The sequence below is a fragment of the Dendrobium catenatum genome, unplaced genomic scaffold (genome assembly GCF_001605985.2).
Source record: "Dendrobium catenatum unplaced genomic scaffold, ASM160598v2 fragScaff_scaffold_214, whole genome shotgun sequence".
NCBI lineage: Eukaryota > Viridiplantae > Streptophyta > Magnoliopsida > Asparagales > Orchidaceae > Dendrobium > Dendrobium catenatum.
The window spans coordinates 45624-55819 of NW_021318676.1; the positions used below are offsets into that span (position 1 = coordinate 45624).

Consider the following 10196-nt stretch of genomic DNA (forward strand, 5'->3'; position numbering starts at 1 on the left):
GCGGCGTGTTGCCCAACATATGATTGTGATGAATATAACGGCGAGTTGCCCAACATATATTGCTCTTTCTGCAGGTTTAGACTTTAGGGTGAATCTCCCTCAAATAGAGGGGATGCTGTCAATTTTTTTTTGCATGTGCTACAGGTTTCCGGCGGCTAACCGGCGGTTTGGCCGCCGGAAACTACGATACCAGATGGCCAATAATCAGCCGCCGGTAAAGGCATTACACCACCGATTTATTACTGGCGGTTACCGACGGTCACCGGCGGTTCGCCAGCGGTTTATATCGTCGGTAGTACCAACGGGTTAAACCGCCGGCGTTCGCCGGTAAAAGACCGGCGGTCTACCGGCGCCTTCCGGCGGTTTCAAAAACAAACGACGCCGAACTAAACCGCCGGAGAACCGTTGGTATATTGACCGCCGGTAAGCCGTCGGTCAAATAACCGACTGTTTCACGGCCGAAAAACCGCCGGTTCAAATTCCGTCTGTAACCGGCGGTCTAAGCCGCCGGTAAACCGCCGCCATAATAAACCGCCGGTAAAAAACCGCCGGTGAAAGTTTCCTACGCGATTTTTTCCGACTGTCAAAAAATCGCCGTGAAGCCGTTGGTAAGGCAAAAAACCGCCGGTTAATATAGAGTAATCGTCGAAAAAAACCGCCGGATTTCGACGTTTTTCCTGTAGTGATTAGGCCATCTTAAATTTTTGTTTTTCTATGTCATCGATTGGGGAAATTATTGGATTCAGACACCGGACGATGTCCGGAGTCAAATAAAAATGCACCACATTACCCCCTACTCGGTACTGAGCTCAGTACTTAACAGTACTGAGTTTAGTATTATTTGGTACTGTGAAGTATCAAATGGTAAGCTGTGTATGGTGTCCAAACCCAATAATCCCTCCATCGATTTGAAAAATTATTAGGTCCGAACACCTGACGTAGCTCTACATATGGATGCTAATAATATGTCGCCACGTGCTCTTAATCTTTATCGTGCGGTTCGATGACCCGGACCCGGTATTGCTATATATTGGCTGATTTGTGCATACCGGGGTATTGTTAGGTATTGCTAGGTATTGCTCGGTATTGCTTGGTATTGCTCGACAATAACAAGAAATACCAATATGTCAAGACCAATACCTAGTAATATCGAGCAATGCCGAGCAATATAGAGCAATACCTAGTAATACCCCAGTTTTGCTAGATATTGCTCGGTATTGTTAGGTATTGCTCGGTATTGCTAGGTATTGGTCATGACAGAGCAATATTTCTCATTACTGTCAGGCAACACCTAGCAATACAGAATAACATCAGCAATACCAAGCAAAATACCTAGTAATACTCGAACATATCAATATCGGGTTCTGGCCTGGGTCGGGTCGTCGGGCCGCACGGTAAAGAGTAAGAGCACATGACGACATGTTATTGACGTCCGGATGTAGAGTTACGTCCAATGTCTGGACCTAATAATTTGTCTATCGATTGAGGGGAAGATCATCATAAACATTTTTTTTTCATTTATATTTCTCTCTTTATTTATATATTTTCCCCATTTTACTCATTTATCTTTAAATTATTAGTTTTTTCAAAATTAAAAATTTTGTCAATTTTTTAAAAATTATTTTAAAATCTCCAAAATTTCTTTTATAGGAAATTTTGTAATTAAAGCTAATAAATTATACTAGAGAAAGATTATAATATTTAAATTTAAATCAAGTATCTTAAAAATATGCTAATTATAATTTTTAATATATTTTTATATTAAAAAGATGCAACTTTTTTATATATTTATTGCTCATTATAAAATATTTTTAATTATTATTATTTATTTAAATTTGATATGAAAACCTTAAGTTAAAAAAAAAATAAAACTCTAATGTTAATTTCAAGCTCGAATGAAAAAGCTTGATGATATTTTTTAAATTAGAAAAATGAGCCCCTCGGATAAATAATCCTAGCTCCGCCACTGAAAGAGAGTAAAACAATCTCAAAGCTCTTCTATGCACTTATAGCTCTCCTTTCTCCTACTCTATTATCGTTTTAGTTGGTCTTATGAATAGTGTTAGGGTGTTCATGGACATGTAATGGACGAAATATTGAAATATTATATTTTAGGGAGATTTACATGCATAACACTTTATACTACTCTATTTACATATTTAACACCTAAAATTTTAATATTACATACATATTACCCATAGTTCATTTTTATATCAAATATGAGTGGTAAAAATGAAATATGTGAGTTGTAGGAAAAAAAAAATAGATTTTAAGAAATAAAATATTAAATATTCTAAAAATAGATCAAATAAATAAATATTATATATATATATAATTTTTTTATTCATTTTAGTGATATCTAAATAAATGATTTTCCCAAAAAAAAAAAAAAAAGAGTAAATGACGTAGACAGATGGATCCCGACTTTTCATAATTACCGCGACCACCCCACTCTCCCGTAGCAGTGGCAGTTTCGTAGTTTTGGATAACAACAGGACCACTTTACGAACTTACTCCTCGGTCCGATCGATCGAGCCCGCTATATAATTGTCATAGCCCGTCAATGAAGATGGAGAGAGACGAAGAAAACAGAGAGGGAATTTACGGCAGAACGACGCTGCTGACCGCGGTAAACGTCCAGGCGAGGAGCTTGTGCCTGATTCACAGAGTTTAGGAGATGCTTCTGAGCTGCAACTTTGTTAGTCCAACCGTCGTTCGAGATGGTCCGACGGTCGCGCAATGCTGGCGGCGAGAGCCGTCGGTCGCCGCGCCAATTCGGCCGTCTGAGTCGGTCCTAGCGGCCTTGCGGTGCTCCCGGGCGGGCCATGAGGCGGTTGGTTTATGCGCACCGGAGACCACGGAGGGCGGTGGAAAGGGATTTGCAGAGAGGCTGAGGCTGGGGCGGCTGGAAGAGGACGGGCTTTCGTATAAGGAGAACTTCATTGTTCGATGCTATGAGGTTGGGATTAATAAGACGGCAACTGTTGAAACCATTGCAAATCTCCTCCAGGTACCTCCGAAGCTCCTTTTTTGTGTAAACTTTTCGAACTATTCTGGATCTCTGAAATGGGTTCGGTTTCGGTTATTTCGTACTTTTATTTCCGCGACACAATGAAGTTTCTAATTTACTAAACTTGTTTCTGTTTTTAGTAAGAGATTCTTTTTTTACTTTGGAACTTTAATATTGCTGCATATTTTGTTTTTTTATGTTTGCGACTATAACCGGAGATGGAATTTGCATTTCCTTTACCCTCCTTCGTTCTCAAGTTAAAGTTTGTGGTTTTGAGAACGATTTAGTAGCTTTTGCTTGTTAATATTAATAATAATAATAATAATATTATTATTTTGGCAATTGAGTTTGGATTTCCTTTACCATCTTTCGATTTCAAGTTCAAGTTCGTGGTTTTGGGAACGGTTTAGTAGCTATAGCTGACATTAAATTTTTTTTTTTTTTTCAATTTAGTTTTTTTTTTTGGCAAGTGAGCGCCCCGAGTTCAAAGGCGAGAGAATTCTCTGCTTGTTCCATTCAATTTCATCCATTCCTTTAAGATCGAATTTGTTTTTATGTTTTTATAAATTCATTGTAGGAAGTTGGTTGCAACCATGCACAGAGTGTTGGATTTTCTACAGACGGTTTTGCCACGACGACCACTATGAGAGAACTTCGCCTTATATGGGTCACTTCTCGCATGCACATTGAAATATACAAGTATCCTGCATGGTAAGGTAGTTGGTCTTTATTGACTTGATATTATTTGTTCTTTGCTCTAAGTTTTCAAACTGTCATGGATACTTTGTTTTAGGGGTGATGTTGTCGAGATTGAAACTTGGTGCCAGGGAGAAGGAAAAATTGGCACTAGGCGTGATTGGATTCTCAAAGATTTGACCACTGGTTTAGTTATTGGCAGAGCGACAAGGTACTTATCAAATCTAACATTTTCTTTTCTTTTTTTATATTTCATTTGTATCTTGAATTTGCAATAAAAGTGAGAATAATTAAAATCAACCCCTTTTGGGCATAGGCTCTTTGAATGAATGTTCATGGAATAATACGGTTTGTATAATTATGACATTCAGGCATTCCATGTAGATGATAATGGTGCTCTGTTTTTGAAGCTCATCGATGTTAAGCCACCATTTACTTTTGTTAACATGGAATCATGTGATTGGCTTGCATGAATCTTTTATGTTAAAAGATTCATGCTGGTCAATGAATTTCCTGGCCAGCATGAGGATTACATAGGATGTAAAATGTGCAGTTCTGATTAATATTATAGAAATAAAGAAGTTGCTCCTTTTAAGTTCATTCTGATTCACTCTCTTTGATGTAGTACAATGTCGTCAAATTAATGATAGTTGATGAAGAATGTAAGACATTATTATGGCTAAATGAATGGTCAACTCTACAAGTATTACATGGCTAGAATTTTTTTATATTTTCATGCAAATGTTAAAGATTTTATTTTGTTATTTCCTTTTTATTTTTCTTTTGTTTCATGTACTATTGTTTTTGCAAGTGTGAGAAAAGAGAATAGTTATATGCATGTTTTATCACTTTGCATGAAAAATTAAATGTTAGTCATGCATTCTTCTGGGAGCCAATCACTTCAAGGGCATTTGGTCATCTAAAGTTAATATTGGGTGACCGCAGAGGTTGGCATTACATAAATAATTTCTTCTTAAAGATTTGAAGTGGATCAGAACTTCAGAAGTAGTTTTCCATGAATATTTGGAATTAACATGACTAGCTTCTCCATGAAGGGGAGTTATAGAACTTGAAGTAGCTTCTCCATAAAAACTCTAAACTTAGGCTCTTTGATATTAACTATTAAGAGATAAAAGTTGAAGAACTAAAGTTTCATATTTTATAACTTATGTTTGATTTAGAAGGCTATAGACATTCCTATCCGTGTCTTTTCAAAATTTTATACAACTTTTGTACTCCCCTATGCTTTTTCATATTCTCCTTAAGATTCATGTTTGTGAAAATGAATATATAGCCATGAAATTAGGTTGTAAACTTTATGTTCTAGAATACAAATTATATTTGCAGAGGTATGTATTCTTCTCTGGAGTTTGCTTAGTGACAACTCCTTAATCTTTGGTTTAGTGACTAGATCAACCCTCCTTTGGTGTGATGCTTGTTGTCTTGTTATTTTTTTCTATTTTATTGGATTTTTTTTAATTGTTCTCTTCCTCTCGTTCTCCCTTGTTCTTCTCAAATTAAGTCTTCTAACTAAAATCAATTTCTATCCAACCTTTTGTTTCTTCAATTCTACTGATGATGGCATTAGAGATCAACGGCTATGATCTGGAGTTTTATTTTACTTTTATTTTTTTTTATGTGTTTTATGTACTAGTTTATTTTATATTTCTATTTTTCTCATTTTTACCCCTAGGGGTGGTCATGTGCTGTTGTAGCCCGAAGGGCATTTTAGTCATTGTTTCTTATTTTCATGAGGCCTATTTATAGGCTTGTTCTCTTGTATTTTGGAGGGGGATGATTATTGAAATGAAATTAAACTTTTCTCATGATCTCTTTGTGAGTTCTAGAGAGTGGCGGTGAAGCCTAGGAGAGGCTAACGGAGTACCCAACAGCCCACCGGTGGGTGAGCCTTTGATTTGTTCTTCTCTTTTCTTTTCCTTCTTTTTCCCCTCCCCATTCTCTCCCACAACAGCTGGCTGCGGCCTCCCCCTTCTTCCCAAGCCGACGACCTATTATTCCCCTACCCATCTTCCCAAACCCACGGCTCCCCACACCCGCCTCCTTCCCACACCCCGCCGGCGTCCCCACCCTACATCCCAGACCCGCCGGAAACCTCCCAGCTTTCTCCACCCGCTGGCATTCCCCCTCCACCCCATAGCCGTCGACCAAATATTTCCCTCCCACATTTTGATTTCAAATTTCCCATAAATGCTTTCCTAATTTGGCTCTCCTAATTTAGGAATAGAATTAAGTTCAAATTCAAATTTGAATTTCAAACTATTCTTAAATTATCATCTCATAAATTAAGAGAAACCTCCAATTAGTTTAAATCTGAAATTAATTCCAGATTTAACTATTCAATCCCCTTAATTACTTGCGCCCACCTCCTTAATACCCAACCCCTCTCCCTTTCTCTCTCCTTGCCCCCCCAACCTTCCCCTTTTAATTAATTACATCCCATGAATTAAAGATCTAATTAAGACAATCCCCTCCCCACTTTCCCTCCCAATTTCCCCAATTATTCAAATTCAGATTTCAAAGGAGTAAATCCTAATTCCCCATTAAATATGTATTTAAATTCAGATTTAATCTACCTCTCTCCCTACCCCTCCTAAGGCTTGCGTTTTCTTCGCTGTCTTGCACTTTTGGAGATTACAGCTTGTTGTGAAGAAGACTTCCAGCACCCTACAACTGCTGTCCAGGGAATTTCTGCAAAGATCAGGGGCTGTCCTGCTGTCCGAATACTCCTTGCTGTCCTGAAGTTCATGGCTGCTGTCCTGCTCTCCAGGAACTCCTGTTTGGTGTCCTGAAGAGTCACATATGCTGTTCCAAGATTCCAGCTGTTTTCTAGTGCTGATTCACCATCCGGAAGGCTCTCATGTGCTTCCCAGAAGATCCAACACGGCTGTCCACATGCAGGACTTCTTCAAGTTCAGCCACCGGACTCTAGATCTTCTCCTTTGCACCTCAAATCAGATCTAAGAATTTGACGACGGTGAAATCTTTCCCAAATTTCCTATCTTCCTAGTCGCTCTCAATTATGGTTTAGTTGATTCACATAGATAATGTTAATTCTCATCCGCTATAACCTAGTGAATTAGATGATTGAGTGAGTGGATTCTTATAGTAACTAAACTCATTGTTAGTTTAGGGATCATCATTGAAAACCAATTATGTATGCAACGTTAGATTAAATTGATTGTTTTACGATCTTAACTCATTAGTATGTGATTTAACTTAAGCTTGTTTTACCGCTCTTTGTGTTTTATTTTGTCGTTTATAATCAATATAAAAATATCGTTATTATGGCTTCTAACATTAAGCTTGCACACTCCTTAATCTAATCATCCTTGCATGTTTGGTTTCACATCATCTACATATCAAAACTTTCACATCATACTCCCAAAATACTCTTACATCTTTTTTTTGTAACATCACAAGCTATCTATAAAATACATATGCCCATCATATCTCCCTTTATAAAATAAATATACCTATTATGGAGGGTGATTGATGAGTGTAGGTATTCTATGAAAAATTTGGGATGCTAGAAAAATGATGCAAGAGTATTTAATGTCTTTGATTCGAAAGTTTGATGAATTGAAAAAAAAGCTAATTAGATTGAAATAGATTTTGAATAGTTTGCTTAACTTGTTAAGAATAATGGAAGATAAGTTTTTGAAACTTTGAATTGAGAAACTTTAAAACGCTTATGGTTAATGCGAGAAGACAAATGAGAAAAAAAATAAAAAAGAAAGTGACATGAACATAAACCTCCTCATCAAAGTAGGGGTTTTCCAAGTCACCAAACTAAGGATTATGGAATTGTCACCAAGTTCAGCCCAAATAAGAAGAAACATATGTCCAAATATGATTTCTATTCTATAATTTGATGCTTAAAATTAAAATTCAATGATTATATTTTGGTTTTTACAAACATGAAACTTAAGAAGAATTTTAAAATATACAGGAATACAGAGGGTCACACAAGAATTTAAAATGAGACATACGTAAATGTCCATGGCCAACCAAATAATTGCATGAGTTATGGAATAGATATTAGGTTCTTCATCTTTTATCTCCTCAAACTAAAGGGCCAAAATTAAGAGTCTTCATGGAGAAGCTACTTTAAATTCACTCAAAGTTTTCATGGAGAAGCTTCTTTAAATTCACTCCAAGTTTTCATGGAGAATCTTCTTCAAGTCCATTTCAAATCTTCATAGAGAAATTACTTCAAATCCATTCTAAATTTTCAGGGATAAGCTATTTATGTAATTCCCACCTTTATTTCTCTCTAAGGCTTTCTCAAAATAACCAAAATGCCCTTGATGCAGTTGGTCCAAACAAGAATGCATGACTAGTATTAAACCCTCACAGTTACAACATTATTATTAGCATATGAAATGAAAGAAAAATAACGAGAAAATAATAGAAAGTTTCTAACTTTTGCTTGTAATAATAAAAATATTCTAGTCATACAATACTTATGGAGGAGGCGATCCATTTAGCCGCACAAATATCTTTAATTCTTCATCAAATTTTATTAATTTCCAACCTTTTGCTGCATAATTCTTTAACAAGAGGAACTCTGGATGTCGATGGTTCAGACTACTTGTGGACTGTTAAAGCTATTATTATTATTTGGGTTAGTTATAGTTGTGCTGATACAGGTTAGGATAATAGACTTATTGAGAAATATTTGTATTTATCTTCTGCTTTTAATGGCTATAATAAGATGTGAAATGATGCCAGTAGTGGTGATTAAACTCAAGGAAAACAGGCAGAATAATCAACTATGTAGCATTCTTATCAAATCTTCCTGTTACCATTTTATGTTAATGACATGTTCATAATGCTTCAGCTTCTTTGGCTTTAACTTTTCTTTATTTTTTTCTTTATATGCGAATATGATATTGGAAATTATTGTCTATCATGGAAGGTGGCTATTTAACCATTGAGTTTTTCTGCTTCTCACATTTGATGTATGTGTCATGATCACAGCAAATGGGTCATGATGAATCAAGACACTAGGAAACTTCAGCGAGTAAGTGATGAAGTGAAGGAGGAGTATCTTGTTTTCTGTCCGCGAACTCCCAGGTAAGATTTGTTTGACTTTATTTTTTTCATTTTGTCTGCTTTGGCTCAATGCCAGGTAATTCATTTTCCTTCTTTTTTGAAATGAATGATATATGATCCTTTCTCTAGTTGGCATCACTAATTTCTTGAATGTCTACTATTGGAAGATCTTAGGTTTATTTGCCTTTATTATAATTCCAATAGAACCTTATGAGAATGTAGTGTAGCATTTGTTTTTTTCTACACATGCCTACTGATAGAGACCTTGATGATGGATCTCTTTCTCTTCTTCTTTCTCCCTCTTAGATTGCCTTTGAACTGCTAGGTTCTCTTATTGAATGCCCTTTGGATGTGAGAACAGTGAAGATGTAGAGTTTAGAGAGAGAAAGGAGGGGGAGGGTCCTGATTAAGAAGCGAAACCAAGGACATGCCTCGGGATTCTTCTAGCTGGAGGAGGGGGGGAGGGAGAGAGAGATTGCAATGCATGTCGGGGAGAGGAGAGGGAGGCGGGATGGAGCTTTCAATTAATTCATAAGATAATGAAAAATATCAAGTATCTTAAAGCCTACTTTTAAATTGGCTCAAAATTTAAATCAAGATAAGACAAATTATATTATCTATTAAAAAAGAAGATTATCCTTAGCAAACGAAAAAAATCGTATCTAGTTAATAAATAAAAGATAATCATTATGTTATGAAAAGGCTGATATTTTTTATGTGAAAGCACCTACTAGGATAGAATATAATGAACACACAAAAAGCAAAAACAAAGAGATCAAACACTACAAGAATACGCTAAAATTTATTTGATTGGACCAACATTAGCTTATTTTAAGAAGATAAGACAAATGATCCAATTCACTTTAGAGAAGTCACTTAGGTGTACAAAAATGGAAGAAGAAAACACTCTTCTTTTGAAGCTACCATTGCATCAATATAGGGCAGAAGCTAGTGGCTTCAAGCAATCAAATATACGATCATTGCAAAGATTGAAGATTCTTCTTCAAATTTACCAAGATTTTGAAGTTCAGAATGAGCAGACATTTTGATCTGATAACCTCAACAAATCAAATTTAACAACTATGGGTTGTTATAGTACAAGTCCAGTGCTTAAACAGATACAATATCAGTCTCAACAAGCCTATATGCGGCCGAATCACTGATAGCTTTACCTACTCAACAAGCCGTGATAAGAGGTCGTATTAGGAAAGCACATGTTTTGTTAGCCCGATGACAAATACTATCAAGTTTGATATTTATCAAATTTAACGAATCAAAGCAGTTCAGATTCAAAAGATTTTCTCAACTAACGAATATATTGAGGCAAAATCCAGAAGAAGATTCTCAATCAACTCAAAGGCACCAAGCCACAATAAAAACTCCTATCAAATTTAGAGGCATTATCCTTCAATAA

The 10196-nt window shown here is 36.2% G+C and overlaps 1 protein-coding gene across 1 annotated transcript; it reads left to right on the forward strand.

Moving 5' to 3' along the window:
* The first annotated feature begins 2552 nt into the window (after positions 1–2552).
* Positions 2553–8839, forward strand: LOC110094189 (oleoyl-acyl carrier protein thioesterase 1, chloroplastic). Its single transcript, XM_020819360.2, has 4 exons — positions 2553–3010; positions 3588–3721; positions 3804–3917; positions 8708–8839. The coding sequence occupies exons 1-4, from the start codon at positions 2678–2680 to the stop codon at positions 8805–8807; spliced, it is 681 nt and encodes a 226-aa protein (XP_020675019.2). The 5' UTR covers positions 2553–2677; the 3' UTR covers positions 8808–8839.
* Positions 8840–10196: the final 1357 nt, after the last annotated feature.

What these genes read in the sequence shown, in the direction of transcription:
- LOC110094189 (XM_020819360.2), top strand. Translation starts at nt 2,678, where the DNA reads ATGCTTCTGAGCTGCAACTTTGTTAGTCCAACCGTCGTTCGAGATGGT. An exon ending in CCATTGCAAATCTCCTCCAG is followed by an intron (nt 3,011 to 3,587) that starts GTACCTCCGAAG and finishes AATTCATTGTAG; the next exon opens with GAAGTTGGTTGCAACCATGC. An exon ending in ATATACAAGTATCCTGCATG is followed by an intron (nt 3,722 to 3,803) that starts GTAAGGTAGTTG and finishes ACTTTGTTTTAG; the next exon opens with GGGTGATGTTGTCGAGATTG.